Here is a 23,386-nt window from a genome sequence, read left to right on the forward strand (position 1 = left end):
TAAATACAGCATCTCTGAAACATCAAACAAGTCTACTTGAGTATTCCGTGCATTGAATAACAATATAACGCATTTTGACAACTTCTCAAACCAGCAACAACATCGTAAATTTTTATCAAAAGGGTGTTTTTTTCTAAATTTGATTATTTATCAGTGTTTTCATATAATAGAAACATCTCACGGAAGTACAAATGAGTTGGATCGCTGAAATACTGGGATTATGACGTCAACTTCTGCCTGAAATTTATTGATCGTGGAATGTCGCACCGAAATTTAACTATTTGCGAAGGTCTGTTTCAGTACACCTTTGGGGAAACTGAATGGACTTTATAGCAAAGGGGATGAGACTTTGAAGACAAGTTGAGGGAAAAACCAAGAAAATTTATGTAAACTTGACGATAAATGTTGGGTTTACATATTTTTTCTCATAGCTCTTCAATTTTCTGTATAATCTTTCTTTTAAGTGGGATTATCATACTTGTGAAACATCTTAGATATCTTTTTGTCTTGTTTGCATCGTGTTTTATCAATATTTTTCAGTTGTGAATAGTTTTGAAATCATATTCTCAAAAACAAGTTATTTTAATTACACCCGAGTAACACACATGTTATAATTGATGCATATTAACTCTTATATGACAAAATCTAGTCATATAAGAGTTAATATGCATCAATTATAACATGTGTGTTCCTTGGGCAGTGACCCAATGTCACCCGCTCTATGGGGTGAGATTGGGTCATTTTTCATTCACTTGTGGTGCCGCTTTGAATAAATATTTGTCTTTAATTTTTTGAACAGTTGTTAATGTACCATCAAAGTACATACACACCCAATTTGAAGTTTATTGGAGTTAAATTGCGATAGTTATTCAAAAAATAAATCCCACATATCCCTTTTTGACCCATTGTCACCCCCAACGACGGTATTACAAAAACTCGGTATTTTAGAATAAGGTAACCCTATCTGAAGGATTTCTTTAGACATCTACTTCTTAGACCCATAATATTTTGGATATGAATGTTATCTCCAAAATGTCTAGTGGATATCCCAACAAAAGTTCCATTCCATAAGCCAAGGATTACAATTACCGTCTTGCGGTTTGATATGGAACCATATCCAACTTTTTACGAGCGCTAATGGCTACAACCAAGCTCACCTTCTGGTAGGGATCAATCGATCTGACATTCAGCTTTGGTTATTTGACAGCAGATCAAAAATCTTACTATAGGGAGAGGGGGGGTTGAAAAACTCCGAAAATTGTCTTACGTAAATAATGGATCGCCCCTTACAAGCCTCAAGAATACGTTACGAATAGTCACTAGATAATCATAAATCAGTTTCTTGGTGTTTATGCAAGCCATGAGATGCATCGAAAAAGACGATCAAGTGACCCCCTAAGCCCAATTACACAACACACCCAGGTATTTCAATTTTGTGGATTGGAATAGAATATAACAAAAGTTTTATGATTTTTGGGAAATCCTGATTGTGAGCAAAACTAAATGTTTAAGAAAATATTAAATTATTAAAAAAGTTTTTATGATTATACTTTTTATTGGAGTCAACGTTATAACAGGCCTGATTTTGGGGCTGTTGAGATTGACGTCCCTAAACTTGAATTTATAAGTAAAATTTAGACGTAAGAAACACAATGCTGTTCTGTTTATTGAAGTCAACGATTTGACAAGCTTAGAGCATGGCCATGTGGTCTTCGTCACCGAATCACAATTCAAAGACTATCAAACAAAGCGAAATGAAGACAAACTAGTTGTAAATTGTGCAAAAACTATGTGTCATTGATGACCATCAACACGCAATGATTTCTTTTGACGACACTTGATTGAATGAAATCATTTTCGAACGAAACAAACTTCCTCATCACAGTGTACATAACATTCTGATGAATCGATTAAACAATTTATTAACACCGAACAGCACAGTCCGCGAGTTACCAAGAGTCCTCCAGATCAGGTCATCGTCGCCCAATTGAGTGACGTCGTCGATCACGTCACCGCATTCAACAAAAGTTACTCATCCCCCCCTCGTGCCGCTCTTCATAAAGGTTCCAATTCATCGACACGACAATGTCGCGACCTGCACATGTGCACTTGGGCCGTCTGTGCGTCATGCCAGAGTAGATTGCCAGCCACGAACCCCCATATCGCATCACGTCCTTCGCCAGGCACGTTCACCCGCCATCCATCGTCGTAGTCAAACGGAACCCCGCGCGATCAAACACAACAGCAAAAAAAAAGCTCCAAACGATACGAGATACGAGAACCACAGCACCACGGAAGGCAAACGCACCATCCCCAAAGCCATTGATTGCACACGAACTTCGGCAAAGAACCTTCCCTCCATTCCTCCGCCGCTCGTTTGGCCGACGACGACGACGAATTCGGGGGAGACGAACCGACGTTCAACCGACGACTGTTTGCCTTGATATTGGTCGTTGAGCGCCGCTTTTGTCCGGCCTCCAGCACAATGAGAATGCGAAACAGAAGCAGATGAGCCGCCACACTTCGCAAAAACCCACAAAGATGCGAGTGTTTGTTTGCACGAACCGCGCGAGATCGTACTAACGCGGAAGAGTTTATCGAGCTCTCGAGAAACACAAAGGATCATCATCGTCCGTCGTCATCCGCGGTGTCTCATGTCGAATTTATGCAGATGGAAGGTTTCAGGTGATCGATCGGTAGTCTAAGAAACGACCAAGGGCAAGCTAACGTCTAATCCACTGCGGTCCAAGGTTGGCAGCCGTCTGACTCTAACTTCCTTGCAACAAGCTGCTTTAGAAGGTATCATGGTCACAAAAAACGAATCCCATAAAGTGAGGTTTCCTTTGAACTTGTCTGGGTGTTGCCATGCCACGGGTGAAACCGAGAATAAGGGAACAGAAGAAGATCGTTTCCTTTGTTGGAAGGATCGTATCCTTGGACGAGCGAAAATGAAATACTCGGAACGGGAGACCGAGACTGGCGGCAATGACTTTTTTCCGTGAAAGGAAAGATGAAAACGACAGGGTCGGATAAAGGGTTATTTAGGGAAAATTGGGGGCTCTTCCGTTGAATGTTCTTGGAAGTCTGCGTATTAGTGCCAATTATTTTACGAATTTCATATACTGTCGTTGTTTAAAGTGTATCACTCCAGGCCTACAGAACTTAAATGCTCATGCAATTTACTGGCCCTATTCGCAAAACTGTTCTACGTGTATAGGAAATCTCATAAAACATGTTTTTTTTGAGTACCAAATGTTTAATGCATTCTTGTTTTTATTTAATTATACGGAAGAGCAACTACTTTAGCAATGTTTCAAGCTCAAATAACGGCTATAACATAATTGAAAATGGTTCCAAATATGAAACTTGACACTTTTGATCATGTTTACCGTTCACGTTGTCAACAAAAATGCCACAGGGCTTTTAGTTTTAACACTGGGGCTGTTCCGGTTTTGACTTTTGATAAAGTCTTGATTTTAATAAATACCACGATAAAACGTGTTCTTGCTACTACTTTGGCAATTTTTCCCGTTAAAAAACATCAATTTTATTTTATTTAAACTCTTATTTTAAAAATGTGTCTAAATTTGAACCTTGACACTTTTGATCATGCTTGACGTTCACTTAGTTGACGAAACGGCCACAGGGGTTCAACTTTTTAACACTGGGGTTGTTCCTATCTGACACGGAAAACGAAATACGCCCAATATTTGAGTATAATCCAAGGGGTGTGACAAAATCTAAAATAAACGAGAAAAAATTTTTTTGGGCTCAAACGGACGGAAACATTTAAAAATTGAGTAAACATGTGTTTCTGGCCTAAACCTAGTCGTTCGGTACTAAAATCGGGACAAGGCTTTAGGACCCTATTGTGTGCTAGATGCGTTATTATACTTAAATCTCCTAGACCTAATGCTCAGAATTTAAATGAGATTGTGTCTCATTCGCAAAAACATTTGATCATGCTTATTAGAAATTAAGTCTTATTTATATAATAATTTAGAAAATTATGGAAAGTTATTGACATGTTCACCATTAAGCCCAACCAATTTTCATCGGGTAAGAAGTGAGAAGAGTCTTCAAACTCTTCGCGGGCAGCACAAAATGAAGTTGGACAGCTATGCCTTCCCACAAAAAAAACATAATTCGAATTGCGATACCTTTTTGTTTTTCGATATTATTGCACAAGTTCTCACCAAACTCCTCTAGTTAAAGGATCAGTGTCGGTTTTTACCATTGGTCCTCTGGTTTCGTAGATATTGCGAACTTCTTTGGAGAACCGACGTATCAATTCTTTGAAAAAGTCTGTGTTTTAATGACAATCAAAATACGGATTTTAACTAATTTGAAAAACACCTTGAACCAAGTATACCCATTCGTTTGGAGCGACGGTCTAAAATCTAGGAAATAATGTTCAAATCTTGTTCTGGAATCTGGAAGATGAACGTACATCCAGGAGTTTGTGAGAATGCTCGAAATGTCTCGAAAATATTCAAAGGAATCCCAAGTAGGATTATGTGAAAGCCTTGTTCAGAATTTTGTGAAAACTATGTTCAAATTCGATATTATGCTTAGATAGGAATCTATGGAGTCCTGCCTATGTTTCTGAAACGACACGACACATTATAAGAATGCCTGCCCAAGTCAAACTGAAAAGTACAGGGTTTTGTGAGAAATCGGCCTAATTTTTGAGTATCCAGCCTTTGAGAAGTCGAGAAAGTCATGTGGAATATATTGTCATGTTAAACTTGAAGCTGGTAGACCAATAAAGTATCGTTGGCGCAGATTTGAAAAGAGTCTTTAAACTCTTCGCAGGTCGCACAAAATAAAATCACAGTCGTTACATTGGACAGGCCTACCTCAAACTATGATTTCTCGCTAAACTTTTCAAAAAAAACTATCTTACATTGTATAATAGGGCCACACTATTCTATTTTTTTCTTAGAAGATGCAATTACGAATAACTTCTCTGAAGACATCGAACGTTTAAAATCTACGATAATAGAGTCCATAGTTCCTGTCAAATTGTCGATTCGGACCATTGTATATTGAGAAACTCTCGCTGTTTACTTTCTCTGAGCTACATTTACTTCTTCTGTTGCGTATTTTGTTTATGAAACGCTAGTTAAAAATATCGACTTACAATCTATAGAGAAAAACTTCCTAAAAGCTTCAATATTGGACTGCTATATTCGAAAGAGCGGTACAGGAGAGAATCTCTCATTGTCACATAGGTTCTTTTGAAAAGTTACGCGAGATTTATTCTACGTTTAAGAAAATTGGGATCAATGAGCGAATCCTTTTGATAAAAGTAGATGAAACTAAAGACCAGTGCTTAAGGTTTGTTTGCAATACCTCAGACCACCAACAAAAGCAGTCATCAAAATAGGGCAGACGTACCAGTTATGATCAAAGTGATGGTTTTCTATTCCGACATTTCTATTGACTTAACTGTTTTCGAGTTTTAAGTCATTTTATGTTTTAGTACAAAGATATCATATGATATGTTGAAGATTGAAAAAAAAACTCAAAGGAGAAGGTTTTCGAATCATAGGTATTCACATATGACCAAATAGGAACCCACTATGACCATGATTGGTAAACTTTCCCTACTCCTCTTTTTCAACCATTCATTGCATTTTGATTGGGCTTTTATTAGGGCGACAGTGTTGTTAGAATGTCATCCAGCATTGTAGTATACCGCATTGAAACGTAATAATCCGTGACTTTCAGAATAACATTTGACAAACTCGTTGGATATTGACGCCATCCGTTTACTTATGCCGTTAGCAGTCGAATGCTAAATTGGCTTGTTTATTAGTAGACTTTTTCATTGAAATTCGACGTGGAAAAGAACTGCGGAAGTCTTAGTAAGAGTATGTTTGGATAATGCATGAACATTGGATTGGAAAATTTCAAAACTTCTTTGTTGAATGTTGAAGTCAACACACCACTTGTTCTAACTTCTAACAGTACTGTTTCAAAGTTTATTAACAATCAAATCTCGATCGATGCATCTTAAGGTGACCTAGGTACAAAGAGTTTTCATTAGAATGTCACCCAAATTGCGGAAAATGTAAATTTTGGAGGTTGACTTTTCCCAAATAGCCGTAGTGATAAACGTGCAGCTATTCAACGAGAGCATGCTAAGGGTGTCGAGTTCGATTCATGCCAATCGATGATCTCTAAAAGTTTACAATTTACTGAAGACGTGGATTATCTTCTTGCTTCCCATACGATATACGATTGCAGGAATGGATATTTGGCAATGAAAACTATCTATGACTGTGGAATTACTCATAGAACACTAAGCTGAGAAGTAGGTTTTGTCCCAGTTCAAAGGTAACACATGAAAGAAGATAAAATAGGGTTGACTTTGTTATTCCAATGCTAAAGGTGAATTCAGCATTCAGTTATTTACAATGCGTGAAATTTGGTCAAACCAGCTGACTGAGTTCAAAGTTGACTTCGAAATCCTAAATGAAGTATTTCCAGTTTTTGGTAGATTATAAGGTATAACGTTCCGAATGTTTGTGACAGGGCACAATCCTTTGAATCAGCCCGAAGAATACTATAATAGTTGTTTTTTCATAAGGGCTTATCTGCATTCATAGATTTCTTTTCATCGTAGCTCTCTTGGTGTTATTGCAGAAAACTGCTTCTCTTTTAGTCACATATTTTTCTGCTGTTGGATGAAGAATCACTATATCTTGCTTCATTACCAAGAAATATAAATTTATCTAATTCAGCGAAGTTATTAGCGAGAGAGCGAAGTTATTGAAAATAAATCGCTTTTGTCAGTTAGGCCCTATTGTAGTAATCGTGTAGTATTCTATGAAAATGACTTCTTTTACATTAAAATTTCGCTCTGCTCGTTTTAATGAATTGAACTAGATATGGTTTAACGATTTGAACGAAACTATTTTCTTCGTAAAGCGTGGTGCAAAACAAAGTTAAGTGACTTAAAGAAATTCAATAAAACTTTCCATTGATATATAAATGACCTCCTTTTTCATCGTCCTCGCTCTAAGTATACCTCTATCTATAGTCTGATGTATGTACCCTCTGTCCTGTCGTGAAAGCTAGGCAAAACCAAATTCAGTTATAACCCCCTTTTCATTCCCAAAATCATTCGGAAAGAACTTTCGTCCGCTTCATCCCTCGCTCCAGATTTCCTCCATGAAGCTACTCCGCCAACGCAACCAATTCAAATGTCTAACAAATCTTCGCACAGAACAGGCTTTTGCTGTACCCTGAAAGCAATTGTCATGTTATCATCTTCATCTGCTACAGATAGGGAGTCTGTAGACGAATTCATTTCCCAATTTGAATCGGGGTACCTCTACAAGCCAGAAGGGACACCCGTGATGTGGGAGGTAGACAAAAACGTCGTCCCTACAGGTTCACTGTATTGGTGAGACCAGGAAAAGGGACCTGCTTGCTGCCGAATTGCACCGGGGGAGGGGTCGGGGTTCGATTTGGTGCGTGCGAAAATCCAACAGGATTTTCGGGCCAACCGAGCAGGGTAAGAGCGTCGTCGTCGCTTTCCATGGCCGGAGCCATTTTGGAAGGGACCGACGACCATGACGGTTGCCGTCACCACTGTATTGGGCAGGTATCGGAGCAGGAGTCCTTGCGAGATGCGAAAATTTTCCTAATGAAAGTCAAAAGTAATTACCTTTTACGTGCTAATTCCATTTAGCTGATTTTAGCTGTGTTGAGTATCCAATACTAATTCGGGAAGCTTGGGTTTGGTGGTACAGTTGCTGATTGCTTTTCACGTTCCGAGTTATCCGAGCCTTTTGGTTTCTATCTGAATAATTTGTATATCACACTTAGCGGTTGTGGGTTCTCTTCATCCGTTTTCAGATGTCGTAAATAAATAAGCGCTTACTGGCGAGAAAATCGATAGCTCTCTCTCTAAATACAAACTAAATCGAAAATTTGTACTATTCACTGGCCTTTTCTTAGTAGATTTACTTCTTGGTATATACTGAGATTTACGGGAAGGGTCGTAACTTAAAACAGAGCAATTTGAACTTTACAGAAATACAGGACTGCACAAACTCATAACTTCCGCACCGATTGAACCCTTCCTTTATGATTGTTAATCCTTCGCATGCTCTATAGCTCACTTTTCTACTGGCTAAGGCAGGTAGAGTTGTGTATTCTTCACAAAGTCGTAAACCACATTTCCTCCGCACACTTCACTTGTTTCCTGGCTTCTTACACCGTGGGACCTTCACTCCTTCTCATCAGTAACTCTGAGTAATCTTTCGCAGTTTTGTCACAATGTTTTGCCCCAATCACGAACTCGAGCTTTCTTCGATTCGATGGAATACTTTTAATGGCATTTGATTGATTGGTTCTCGGTGGGACCCGATCAAACCGACTATTTCCTGTCACGTTCCGGAACGAGAACTTCTGAACACATAAAAATTTACGGCAATCGCTTTTTCCGTGTTTTCTTCGTGTCGTCCTTTCCGTCTTAACTCCGGCTTCAGTTTCCGCTCAAGCTCTCTAAGGAAACTTGAAACACACTCTTCAACACACCCTTCGAGCTTGGTACATTAACACCAGGACAGAACACTCACTACCCGTGCAAGAATCTCCGGGCAGACATTCACCAAAATCAATATCTACTCCTCCACAAACAATCCGCGACGCGGGAGCTTTCTATTGTGTTTTGCCTGAAGGGAGATATTTCTGTATTGCTTCTTTGTTGCAGAAGGGTACCATACACACTACCCGCCACGCGCGATTCGAACGCACACGGTTCTTGCTGAGGTGGAGTTGTGTTTTCTTCGGCGACGACGACACGACACTGACTGGGGAAGCTCAGGCACACTCCACACCAATCGAAACCGATCAAGCAACCGACAGTCGGATCGACCAACGAAACGACAGACAGCCAGACACAGGCAGCTAGCTACTCTCTCGCGCGCGCGTGTTCTCTTTTTCTCTCTCGCTCTCGCACACACTACGATGGATGGTGGATACAGGCAGCAGCAACAGCAGCAGAATGGGCGCTATTGAACAGGGCGCAAGGCGGCTGAAAAACACGAACAAATCCTTCGATAGCTGCGACGCGACTAAAGTTGGCTAGTGGTATCGAGTGGTTTGCTACCCCCCGAGCATACCGAAAAGCACCAACCACCCATACCAGCATGAAGTGCTGCTACCCAGCAGCGATCGAGAGGTGGAAAACCCAACCAAACAGACCGAGAGAGAGTGGGAGCGAAGTCATGGTCGTTCCACAGTGCGTAGCTACCTCCGATAGCATGCATTCTAATGGGCGCTCTCAAATCCTCTCTTGGTTCTCTGCAGAACATACAACTGCACTGAATGGTGGAAACGCATGACAAAGGAAAACAGGGAAAATGATCTATCCACGTTGCAGTGTACTGGACGGTTGCAAATTGTTCTTGGAGGTAGGCTATTTTTTTTGTTATGACGAGAATTATCCGATAAGTAATTGGGTAGATTTTTACGATTACTTCCGGTAAGGAATTCTATTAAAATTTTCAAGTTCATGTAATTTATTGGCTTAGAGGTATTGGGGGTAAGATGCCCACACGATTGAAGCGATTTGGATGAGGAGCCTGGGACTACCTCCTCTCTGTTGTTGACATTTCGTGGATTGAGTGCGGGTTCTTCGATTCCATCTTTTGGGACAATTCTGTCAAACAAAGGCTTAATTTTACAGTTGTACCTGAAAATTGTCTTCTCTTTCTTCTATCTGGCGTTACGTACCAATTGAGACAGAGCCTGCTTATAAGCTTAGGGTTCTGTGCGTTTACGCTGCGGCAATCTGAACCCCCATCTTTCGTCTGGAAAGAAATTCTTATCCCCTGCCGGTTTTTCTTGCAAGTATCTTTGCTTGCAGGTGCGTACAATCATTTTTGGCTCTTCATACAGGAGACTGAGTGCTCAAAACAATAGTACAATCTTGATCAAATTGCTTCTCATATTACTTCAGTGCTATTTTGCTGATGGTCGTTCCATATTATCATCATTGTCCATTCTTAAATTAAACTCTCGGCGTGTTTTGGAACTTTCGTCAAAGTGAATGCAAAATGTTTGATTTTCTACATATATTTATTATAGTTTATTTATTTATTTTTTCTGTTTTTGTTACAATTTTGTGCGATTTTGGGTCGATATGTAATGAAATATTTAAAACTATCATCGATGCTAAATTAGGTAAAGATGCATCGTAGCCAAACCCCGAAGTTTCAAGAGCACAAATCTAGAGAACCAGACGGTTGTGCTTGAGAAATCTAGAGAATTTGTGGTTGTTGCAGCAATTTTATTCCGCAACATCAGTTTGTCACCACTTGAACAGAACATGACAATGATCGATCACCACGTGCGCAGCGATTTTCTGGGCTTCGCATTGCAATTTTCGAGTACTTAGTAAGCACTGACACATTATCGAACAGCGTCCATAAAATAAATTTAGGTTGTGTTTAAAATATCAGATTAATCGCAGGTTGAAAAGTTTGCAACAATGTTGCGCCCTGTGATTGTCATGACAATTTTGCTTTGTATCCCTATCCGCAAAAGTTGGAACAAACGGCTATGAGCGAGCTTGCTTTGTTGTTTGTGTTCCCTCTGTTCTGATGACAACTCGATTCATAGCTCTTGATAGGTTTTTCAACCTCAAAATGATACTTTTTCAAAGTATTGGCATTACATCCATATTGAAACAAAGCCTGCTTCTCGCCTGCCTCTATAAGTAAATGGCACTTATGGCAATGTTTTATTGATTCATTATTTTTAAACTCGAAGGATATGTCGAAGAATCATTATTAAAAAAATCCTATTCAATTTCCTGCTTTTATAACTAATAAAGCTGACTAGCAAGCTCGGTTCCAGTAGGAACGTTATGCCATGAAAAATAAATAAATTGAGGAGTATACGTAACTTGTTTTTAGCTGTAGCCTCGAAATTAGAAATTAGAGCCAACAAGGTGAAAAACTCGTACTGCTACTTAAAATCAAGATGGCGAAATAAATACTCTTATTCTTCAATAGACTCGAAGAAGACACCAACGATTAAAAACTTGTTTCTTTGTTGTACTTAAAAATATGTTCGCATTGATTGCACTCGTCATATACGTCAAAATCGTAGAACTAAATATCTAGTTTTTGTAGCTCTCTTGTATAGTTTTTTCTCCGCTTTCTGTTTCTGATGAATATCTCAGAACTCAAAACAGCTTCGCCAATGGTGAAAAAAAAGCAAACTGTTTAGCTATCTGGCGTACGAGGGGTACCAATTTGAGAAAACCGAAAGGACCACCCTATAGTTTCAGCATTTACTAGTGATCAGTGACATGAAATTGGAATTATTGTGTGCCGATGGTGGCCTGGTTTCAGCGAGAATTGCAATTTACAAATATAAAACTGCAGGTCCCTAGCCTAGCGCAATAGCTGATCTTAAAAAATCCAGAATAAAATTGAAGTTTTTTCTCGCAAATTAAATATACTATTTAATCGAATATTCGATACCAATAACAGGGTTGGTAGCGAATCACTTTTCAGTGACTTGGTCACATTATTATAAGCTTTATTTACGAGACTTTCAACACACTTGGTCACTATTTTGGTCACTATATAGTCACTATTCGCAACAAAAAGTCACTAAAGTTACTTTTCACAAATGGTCGCTTTTTTCTGAATTTGATGAAAATTTCTGGATTAGCTTACTAAACTGAAAAAGTAATGTTTCAAAGATTTTAGTTATAGAAACTTATTTTCGATCTCAAAATCAGAGTCAAAATGATGGGTGGGCTTCGTGGCCGTGCGGTTAGTGTTACCAAGCGTTTAGCAGCATCGAGTCAAGGCGTGTGGGTTCGATTCCCGCTTCAGGCTAGACAACATTTGTCAGAAATGAATATCGACTGTGCCACTGGGCGTTGCATGCTAGTCCGTTGTCTAGTGTGGTGCTTTCTTCAAAGGGCAAATCGTCCACTGGAAGCGTTGGTAAAAAAAAATCTCAGGAGTATTATCTGGATAATTTAAGGTAAGATATTAACATAGAAAATTCAGTAGATTTTTTTCAGATTTCTTATTAGTGATTTTTCACCACTGCTTAGGCCTTAAAGTTAGTTTAACTATTTAGATGAATGTGGTTTACTGCTTAAGCGAAGGTGAAAAAATCAGCTCTTAGAGTAATACTAGCGACTTTATTTAATTTTTGTCGCATTTCCACGGTGTTCTTAAAGAACGTTCGCCTAGGTTTTCCAGGTTAGTTATTGAATGAATTCTCAACAGCAAATTTGATCCATAACTTCGAACTCTTTACAGTTAATTTACTTAATTATGTAAAGATCCACCTAGCGGTAAATGGATTCGTGAAACACGCGCTTTTTCTCAACTCCTTTGGCTTCAGTCGTAACGTTTTTCACAAAATGTGTCTACGAAACCAACGAAAGATTTCGAAGAACAAACGATCAGTTTCGTAGTATTAAACAATTCTCGATTACTTTTTCAAATCAACGAAAATCACAAAAAAAATAAAACCTTATTTCTGCATATCATTTTCCCACAAAAATTCAATGACAAAATGAAACTTACACCGGTTTGCTCAATTACTTACCGCATTATTGTACCAGCGCACTATGACCTAGAAAGCAGATTCACGTCTAAAGATGCATTTAGAGATTTATAGTAACACATTAGACAAAAACTGTCTTCTATCAAGTATTAGAAAGACCCTTTGTTTGGTGCCACTTAAAATTAGGGCGGACAACATTTTTACAGAAATGAAATATCCAGCTTTCTTATCTGTAAAAAATATGGTATACATGCCTTAGCCAACTTGTAAACCATAAAATTTCAAGAAAAATTTAAAAAAATTGTATTAATTAGACCAATTTATAGCTTTTTTTCATATGTTCGCATAGGGTTGGTCCGTACAAAACTGGTTTTCTGATTCCAGCTCTTTTAATTTTGACATCTCGTCGAAGTAATCTATGAACCACTTTTAGACCTTAAAAAATGCGTAATTTGGTGAGTGGAGGTAGTTGCTGCCTCTAAAACATAATACAAACAATGTTTCTGTATGAAAATTTGCATATTCTTAAGTTAGAATTTTTTCCCATACTTTGACGAGAAGTTAATATTAGAAAAGCTAGAGTTAAAAACTTACTTTTCTTGGACCACCTTACGACCTGGTAAAAGTGCTTTAGAGCGGTCAAATTATTAGCTACAGAGTAACTTTTTTTTGGGCACAGTTGATTTAAATTTGACGTTCAACAGCTTTGCCAGAGACTGTACCTATACCTGTATAAACAAATAAGAAAGTTGATCATATTATGTATGTGAAAATGTGGACCACCCAAGTTCTAGATGATATGTTGTTTATTTTCCCAAAACAGAGTTATTCACAATCAAAGTAGGCTTGTTTTTGAGAGATAGCGAGTTCCTTGACTCACCAAATTACGTATTTTGCAAAGATCTAAAAGTTGTTCGTTGATTAGAATTGAAAACGCAGGAGCTAGAAAACCAGCTTCCTATGGACAACCCTTTGTGAACATAGGAAAAAAGCTATAAATCGGTCAGTTAAGAGTAACAAAAATCTTTTTTGGTTTTTTTTTCTTCAAAAAGGTTTTTGAAGTTGAATGGACTACAACTTTGATGAAGCATGTATATCATAATTTCTACAAATAAGAAAGTTGACTATTTCATTTCCATGAAAATGTGGATCTCTCTAATTTTGAATAACACCAAGCAAACGGCCTAATACTAACAACTTTGTAGAAGACAGTTTTCATTCCAAATCTCTTAACATCTTTGCATCTTTACGTGTATATCTGATTTCGTAACCACTGTGCAGTGAAAGATTGACTGAAGTAGTGTTTTGTCTTGGTTACTGATTTCGGGTCGTGATTCCGAAAATTAAAACGTTAGTAGTTATACGTTGGAAGTGTAAATCGAGGCAATTCTGAGTGGAATTTAAGTTTGTTTACTCTTCTGACTTACAGAAATTTTGTTTTACGAAATGGATTTTGGATAAAATACGAAGAGATGTTTTCAGTGTGTAAGATTCTTGATGGGGATGTAATAATTCAATAATTGTCAAGGTCTTTCCTATTTTTTTTATTATTTTTCGATGAAAGTTCTCACGTTTTCCAATTTTGGACCCCAGAATTGTCAAAAACGTTCTCTTTATTGAAAATGTTTTCAAAACTCCGAGCGACTCAATTTTCAATTTAACAACCCGAGTAAAGCTTGAAATCATATTGAGAACTAATTTTGATGTTGTGATGTCGCGAATTTTGATAACTCAGTTTGCTGTCATTTTGGTCGTTTTAACGGTTAAAATATCAAAACTGAGAGCAGAAAAATATTCCCATGAAATTAAATAGAAAACTATTTTTGCTATCAGTTACAGCAAATTGAAAACTGTTTCTGCTATCATGGAGGGTAAATTGAAAACTCGTTGAGATGTACATATTTTCGATTGATATTGAAACGAGTCTGAGACAAAATAAACGCTTCATTATTATATTCTCATAGTATCTATACATGTAGCACGAATAAATTTATAATTAGATAAAATGAAAACATTACCAAAAATTTAAAATGATAGCAGAACAAAAACAAAATATGATATCGAATGTTTCAGTGACAAATTGATATCAATTTATGATATCAACTTGATGCTGATAACAGAATATGTTTTCAGCTTGCTCTTTTTTATGTTGGACTTTGCTCGGGAAGGGAGACCATTATTAAAATTTAGCATCACAATTATGTATTATACTTCGAATCTAATGATCTTCTCAGTCTTATAATAATTTTGGCCCAACGAGCCTTTCGGATCAGACAGTTTCAAGTTGTTTCTAGCCCCAAAAACTTTTGAGAAAAATGCTTGCTCTGTGGTAACCCAATAACCCTTTCGGACTATTTTCTGTTTAGCTCATAGGTTATTCCTTGACTGGAAATTTTTGAAAGTAGTGTTTGATCCTTTGGACGCTTCGCTTGAGCTTTAGATCGTACCGCTTACTCTTGTGAGGGTTGCAAAGCGGCATGCAAAGTGTTTATCGAATAAATATCATGAATACATCATGGATCGCACCATCAACCATAAGTTACTCCTAGATCTTTACCTTATCCTGCTAACCCAATATCCTTCCCTTGACAACTGTGGAGATGCAGAAGACTCTTCGGTCTGTAGTAATAAAAAACAAAGGCGGTCTAAATAACAATGCTTTCCTTCTCCGATTATGTTTTGACCGTCCTTCATCATGCTGCATCGTAAAATTCGACGAAAATCGTATGAACTTTGTTTACTAATTCCAGAAGAAAATCGACGAAGAGAAATAGATCAATGCAGATACGCCTTTATGATACTAAACGCGAGATTTAGGTTGCAAAGTTGCGTTCCATTCAGTTAGAACAAATTTATGACAACTCTTCGAAACTGACAAGGAAGTGTTAACTTTCTCTACATGGTATCTATGTAGGATAGTTTCAAGCGTTTACATGTAGGCTACTGAACAGCGTAAACGGAGACTCGTAATTTATGGGATGTGAGCTCATTGGTATATTTCTCCTATTTGGTTCCATAACGGTGTACAGTGACCGACGAAGAAAAAGATCATTTAAATTTGGTGACTTGGATCTTGGCTCCTAAAGCTCCGATTGGGCTGAAATTTTTACCGCAATTTGTGCAGTAAACAGTTCACAGCATTTTGATCACCCACTTTAAAGTTATCGCAAATGCTCTAGTGGCGGTAGAAATTTTAGATCAATCGAAGTTCTAGGAGTCAAGATCCAAGTTTCAAAACTTTGTATAAAGAACGGCAAAATGATCTTTGTTTATGCCTGTCACTGTATCTGTAGTGAACGATGTCTTATCGTCGATTTTCTCTTTCGTTGATAATTTAGGCGAATGTTTTCCGCGAATTCCACGAATTCTCAGCTGTCGTTCAATTGAATCTTGTGAAATTTGGTTCATACTATGCCTTGGTCACAAAAAAAATAGCTTCACCCGATTGAAAACAGCTGAGAGATTGCAGTGGGAGGAAACTAGTGGCAGTGTCTTATAGGAGACCTGTGTGTATGCTGTTTTCATGAGGACGGACTCGATGGTTTCTATGTACGAGAAATACTCGTAGCTTATAGGATTTGGTATCATTGGTTCCTATGGTTAAAATGTGAGCTACCATGCATCCCCATCGTTTTCATTTTGGTTAAAGTATGTGATTCTCACCGTTTTGTAACCAATTCAAGCGTGTGCTATAATAAGGGCGTAAGTCGCATGATCGAATTCTCTTCATCGATCCTCTTTTCTGTTAATAAAGGTGACAAGAAGCGGGTTTGTCATCATTTTTTCACCTCAGAACGCAAGATAGCATCGCTGCCAAGCGTCCTGAAGTGAAAAAATGCCAACCAGCCCGCTTCTTGTCACCTTCAGTGGTGGAAAAGTTCGCATCACGAAGCAGCTCACGAGTGTATACCAACGCATAACAAACATCACAGACTCGCGAACTGGCTACGTGTGAGTTAATCCGCATCCGTCTGCTCGGGAGAACATGTCAATATAAGAAGCAACTAGCTCGGGAATGTTTACTCGCATGTAACCGAGCAAAGTGTGATTTATCATGGTTTTGACAGATAAATTAATTGTATTACCATAAAATCAACGGTAAATTACTAGTCTGTAGTCAAAAACCCTTGGGAACCATAAATTTCGACGGGGAAGCAGCTTTTTTTTCCCAAAAGCACAATATGACTCTGAACAGTTCCGAACGCGTACACGAATCACTTTACCTTCGGTTACTCGGGAGCACGACAGATGCGAGTAAACGAGCGCTCTGACGCTAGGGAGCGTTTGTTTTGTTTTTGTTCCAGTTCAGCAGAACTGTTCGCCACTTTTCATCACTAGTCACCTTTATTAACAGAAGAGAGAATCGATGAAGATAAATCGATCATTCGACTTACGCCCTTATTCAAGCACTCGCTTGAATGAACTGAAGTCCCATAAACTACGAGTATCCATCTACGCGGTACCATTTACCATCCAACATGGAATAGCTGAAACTCCGTATGTTACGGGTAACACAGCGTAACAAAAATTACATTTTTGCGTGTCTCAAGAATCAAATTATGTGTCTCTAGTAGATTTTGAGTCACTGAATCTGATGCCGTTTTCAGAAACGTTCCAGCGCGTCACAATTTTTAGCTACACGTCGCCAAAGTTGTATAAAACAATGGTTTCACTGATGTTTACATGAGATTGAAACATGATTTATCAAACTTTTTTGTGATCTAATCCATCAAGCATGCAGAATAGGACTTAGACTTTCAATTTAGATATAAATTAGTTGAAATTGCGCGAACAAATTTGGATTAAATCGATTTTTTCAACATGCTCCCAGTCTCCATACAAAAGGCTTTGTTTAACTTATATATGGACTTTGTTAAAAAGTATTGTTTTACAGATGAAGTTTCAATTCTGTGGTAAATTAAGCAAATAATTTGCAATACAAGCTGGCAAACTTGTTCTCAAAAAACTCTTCTAGTTTGAGGATCCGTGTCGATATTGATCATTGGTCATCTGGATCCAAAGATATTCCGAAATTCCTTGGGGGACCGACGCTTAATCATAACCCACGTATATATCTTAGGCTACAGATTTTTTAACGTATTCAGATGTTCACTCTTTGGAACAATACATAAATGAGAGTATGTTGTGAAAAAATTAAGCAATTTGGAGCAGCCGTCTTTGAGTAATTAGCATTTATGTTGCTGGTACCAAGCTGACCAAATAAAGATCTTGAAAACTTCAAAAAACCTCATATCGTAATTTTCAGATATCTCTAAGAATTCTTAACCAATTTGTATGATTTTTTCAGAGTAGCTCCTTATTACATGGCATTGTATAGCCCACATTTTACTTTTTAGATAAGTTGACGTAAAACAAAATGGCCGCCTAAGACATTTTGTATGGAAAATGTCGGTCCCCCAAGGAACATTGAAATATCTTTAAAACCAGATCACCAATCATCAATATCGACACGGATCCTCAAACTAGAAGAGTTTTTTAAGAACTTGTGAAAAAATGGTGCAAAGATACCGAGAAACAAAAAAGTAATCGCGATTTGAATTTTTTTCTTGCGGTAAAAAATCAAGCTTCCGGTAGAGGGGTTAATTTGGTAAATAGCGGTATTTTCGTGCTTGAGACAAAATCGTGTTCCGCAGTGTAATCTATTTACGCTGTTTCCATACAAGCGGCATGTATTATCATTCCACTTGTAGAAATAGGTTTGATTAGATCATATCAATCGAAATGTAAAACATATGTTCAATTCAAATTATTTAAGTTCAAAACACAAACTATGTAATTGATTACAATCCGTTTTCGAACTCCACTCCATCCAAACAGTAACCCAATTCGTTTGGTAATGAGTGCGTCATTGAACGACAACTGAACAAAGCACACCAGAGAGCATAAGTGTCTATTGAGTCTACTCAAACGCAGCAATATGCTGCATTCGCCGCGTTCGTGGTGTTGGTTGAACAACTTTGAAAGCTCTCCGCGACCAACACCGAGACTAATGACGAAAGCAAAAAAAAGCTTTCCACCATGCGCTCACTCGTTCAACGACGACGAATACGACTCCGGCTGACGGTTCCCTTCACTTTGGTCTCCCCTTCTCCCATTCAGCAGGCTTCTGTTACCAACCAACGCAGAAGCAGCAGCAGCATTCACAACATAAGCGCACAACGTTCAACAACGAGGAGGAAGGAAAAACCTTCAATGTGCATTTCGGATTGTTCGCTCGCCGTTGTCGTCGTCGAAGCGGTCGCATGCTGGCTCGCTGGCTTGGTATGAGAACATTGAGGAGTTCGCAGTCGGTCGCCTCTCACTGGTTGTTTTTTTTTTTGTGCGATCGATGCTCTCCTTCCCGTCGTCACCGTCTCTGACGACGATTGCATGTGGGGAGAATAGGGAGGAATGCACTACATACTCCAAATTTTCTATTAATCTTTTAGCGCCATTTTAGTAAACCATTGTTTTACTGATACTCGGAACTGCCTTTCAGCAATCTATTTTACAAAAAACCAGCAAATAGTAATCAATTTTAAAATTCACCGTGTGGTTGTATTGAACTAAACTCATATTAGAAGTCCATTTTTATTGCCAAAAATCACCAAATGGTTGGAACATCAGAACGAACATATTTTTCCACATGTTTTAATTATTTATTTTGGGTGGTCTCAAATTGCGTAGATAAAATAAACTATTGGTTAAGTTATATAATAGGCTATAGAAGATATGTTGTAAGTATATTCCAATTACATGAGCATGAGCATGAGCATAGATGACCATACAATTCGTAGTTGCTGCTCCGTGATTGACCAGAACAATCGAAGTTGCACAGGGAATTTATGAATGGGGCTTGGGATTACCTTACCATTCTTCAATGTGCACAAATCGAGAGCTCAAATTTATAAAGTCAATAACGGCGCCGGCCACGTCCTTACGGTCATCGGGGAAGGGAAGGAATGTTAGACAACCATTGTTACTAGAGACCGAGTATACCTCTGCATCTCCACAGTTGTCATGGAAAGGATATTGGGTTAGTGGGATAAGGTAAAGATCTGGGAGTCACCAATGGTTGGTGATGCGATCCATGATATAATAACGCCTAATCGGATTCACGATATAATTCTATTAATGCATTGTACCCCGAATAAGTGTTCATCACTCGCCCACACAAGAGCAAGCGACTCGATCAATAGATCAAACACTACTAACGTTCCGTGGCGCTTTTTCATTTCAATACTCGACCTACGCTCGACATGTTTGATCCTGCCCTCGTCACCCACTTCCACAGGAGCAAGCGTCAAGGTCGAAAGATCAAACAGAACTCTTGTAAGTATATTCCAATTACAGTTCAAAATCAAACAAAAACATACTTTGCTGAGTGTTCAGCACAACAGCTGTCATTTTGTTGAAAATTGATATTGATAGATGATCAGTATTTTTTGTTTTGCTGAAACGTATTAGAATCGTGGGTGACTTACTCACTCACTAATATTTTTAATTCTATTTTTCTATATAGTTTTTCCAACTAATTGTACCTGACTGTTGTACTTGACAACAATAAAATCAACTTAAAAATATTATCCCTTGTCAGGCACCCTTTCAAAGAGTGCGCGGTTCAGGTGAATCGTGACTCTTTCGAAGAGAACCGTGATTTGTTCACTAACTTTCGAGAGTTGATTTTTGAATGACTCGTGAGAGAGACGTCCGTCCCAAAAATGTAATGCTGGATTTACAGCGCAAGAAAAAATCTACAGACATTGTTGGTTCATGCTAATATAAATGTGATGTGCATAAATGTTGTCATTAATTTAGACATTACTTTAAAAACATTTGTAAATTTAAATTCACATTCCATCTATGACAACGGCTAAATATTTAATAGCCGTTTTCCCCATACCTGTTGAATGTAAAATTTTCCGCATACCTGTGAATGTACAAGCGGATTCAGCTGGGCATACCTGGAAATAAAGAAAAGAAGTAAATAGTACTGTTTGCTCACTTACATCCGAACATTTTAGAGCACGATACAAATATTAATCCCGAACCACTTAGAATGATAACATTTTAGCATTAAGTTTTGCCCAGTTGACCAGGGTTTAGGTAGGTAAAGTGTACCAGTTATGGCCATAGTGGTTCCCTATTTGGCCATATGTGAAATTTTGATAACTTTCACATTTTAAATCTTTTTGAATATTTCAACAACAAGATATATTTCAAATCGAACCACTACAACTCACCAAAAGTTTTGAAATTTTAAGACATTAAAGTTATCACGTGTGGCGAAATAGGGAACCACTATGTCCATAACTGGTACATCTACCCTATAAACAAATCACATTTCGCATTATGCAATGCTTAAACCTCCAAATCGTCACAAGTAGAAACGACGTACCGTAAATTCGGGTGAAATTGATCACCGTATCACACGATTTTATTTCTTCCTGATGAAGCAAAAAAATCAATTTAACCTGCACTAAATAAATGTTGTTTGTCGTAACTATTGTCGAATTGTGTGTTGTGAAGCTTTTTGCTTTAAAGAATGTTTATTCCTATGAAAATAATGTGAAATTTCAAGTTAAGCACAAACTTAACAGACAGTGCAGTGGATAAATTCATCGATAAGCAACTAAAGCGTAACCATTATCCGAGGTCACTCAGACAGGAGTTAATCAATCAAAGAAGTAGACGGGATCGCGAATAGGGCGATATTCAAAACTGAAAAGGCAATAGATGGCTCTTTTTCAATGGTAGTAAAAACGAAATCCTGAAGCAAAGAAAGCACCACGGAAGATGAACTAAACACAAAAAGTTATTTATTCACTTTACACTTGATTTCTAATCACTATTTTTTTGATGCAGTTTCCTAATTGCAAGCAATTTACGATTTTCATTATTTTTCATACGTTTTGACAGTTCTCTGACTACCATTCTTACATGCGCTTGTGTTGAAAGTTTGAGAAATTTGAGAATCCAGCGTAGCGCGATCAGTGGGAGACATACAAACAACAGTGTCGTCGCTCGGCGGCCGGTAAGAGAAACTGAATGTTCGAAAGGTTGTTGTCTGTAATTTTTGCCGCTGGCGCCAACTGTTAGCGTTTGAGAACAAAATAAACAGTCGTTACCCTATTGTCTGAAATACCTACAACTGAAATATTGTATAAACCGCAGAGAACACAACGACACAGAGAGAGATAAACGCCATTTAGGGTAAGTGTTCCCTTAGTTGTGGGTGTTCCTATAGTGATGAAATATCACTTAAATTGCCAAATCTTTTCTTACTTGTACCAATAGTTGCGATAAAGTGTTCCTATAGTGGAGGATCCCATAAGAAAATAACGGATACCGCAACTATAGGAACACAAATTAAAAATATACCGCAACTAAAGAAACAGTATGGACCGATGCACGAGTTCACTAATTTGACGTTTGAGCGGTGTCGAATTCACTCGTTGCCATGGTCACGTAAATAACACGGCACCGCTCAAACGTCAAATAATGAACGCGTGCATCGGTCCATAGTGGAGGTATTATTTTTCACTGACATTCCATGGATTACTGCGATGAAATCATTTTTCTCATTAGGTCAATGGCCGTTACTTCCCGTTACATCATTTACATGTACATTAATTACGCTTCTTGAATTTAGGCGGTTAAATGAAGTTCAATCGTGCCTAGTACCTCCACTATTGGTACATCTACCCTACTTGAAGAAGATCGAGAACAAACAACATACAACCAAACTTGATAGCTGGCTTGCAAACAATATAGAGTTGCTAATTGAAAACAAAACGACAGTTGGACAAGTAGATTTACGACAAAGAAAATTGAATTAGAATCAATGTTTTCCAACTAAGTATTTTTTTGTGCCAGTAATTATATTAATTTGGAACATTCTGACCTAGTATAAATGATGTTTGAAGGAAGTTTATTTGAATGTTGAAATGTGTAATGATCATTGATCGACAGTTAGAGCTACCTGACGAAAAAGCAATTGTTTCTGTAAGACTTGTAAAATTCCTTGAGCAATTGATATATATGTACCTAAATGTTTATATTTTTAAAATCCTTGAAAAAGGTGTTAAATACATCGAAACGTCGGACATTTGAAACGAATCAGCTTTTGATGTATACTGACTGCAACGGCAATAACAGCTCACTGCCAGTTCCTTCAGTCGATAGCATTCCTCCGAATACTTAATTTTATATTTCTTGAAATACAAAGGAACCTTTAAAAAATGTAGTAATACGTTTCTAAGATGATATGTTTAGGTACAATTTGTTTACTAGCCAGAATTTAAATACTTTCAAGTCAATTGATATCATCTGCGTAATTTTGCCATTACTCTAGTAAAAGTCAAACTTTATACAGCATGCTCAACTTTAGCAGGCTGAAACTTTGTTTTCCTATGAGCAAACGGCATAAAATTTTCAGAGTCCTAAAAATATGCTCAATTTCATTATCACAAAATTCGAGTTTTTCTTAAACAAGTAAAGTAAGTATCGTTTTAAATATTAGTAGATTTAAAGATTTAACATTTGCCATATTGAGTTTTTATTTATTTTTTCTCTACTCATCATTTCAACTATTTCAACCCAAGCTAAAATGTATGATCAGGCTAATTTTTACAAATCTATCGCTGAACAACAATTTAAAAAATAAATACTACAACACTTTTGATTCATATTACAGGACACTTAAGGCCTCAGTGAAGTATAAGTAATAAACAATATATATATATATAATAAATCATTCTGTATAGTTCCTCCACGTTATCAAGCCTTAAAAATACTTAGCTTTCGAATGTAGGGTAAAGATTTTGAT

General features: G+C 37.7%; 1 protein-coding gene across 2 annotated transcripts in view; it reads right to left on the minus strand.

Moving 5' to 3' along the window:
- The window catches only part of LOC5574311 (protein gustavus), a 756,279-nt gene that overhangs the window by 54,165 nt on the left and 678,728 nt on the right, over positions 1–23,386 (minus strand). Inside the window, exon 1 of one of the 2 annotated variants that reach the window (XM_011495276.2) lies at positions 7,679–9,094. The exons of the other annotated variant lie outside the window; for it this stretch is intronic. Coding sequence (XP_011493578.1) covers positions 7,679–7,698 — 20 coding nt within the window. The 5' untranslated portion in view covers positions 7,699–9,094. Of the gene's footprint in view, positions 1–7,678; positions 9,095–23,386 lie in introns of those variants that run through there. 2 annotated transcript variants of the gene reach the window in all.

Source organism: Aedes aegypti, chromosome 2, assembly GCF_002204515.2.
Source record: "Aedes aegypti strain LVP_AGWG chromosome 2, AaegL5.0 Primary Assembly, whole genome shotgun sequence".
Lineage (NCBI taxonomy): Eukaryota > Metazoa > Arthropoda > Insecta > Diptera > Culicidae > Aedes > Aedes aegypti.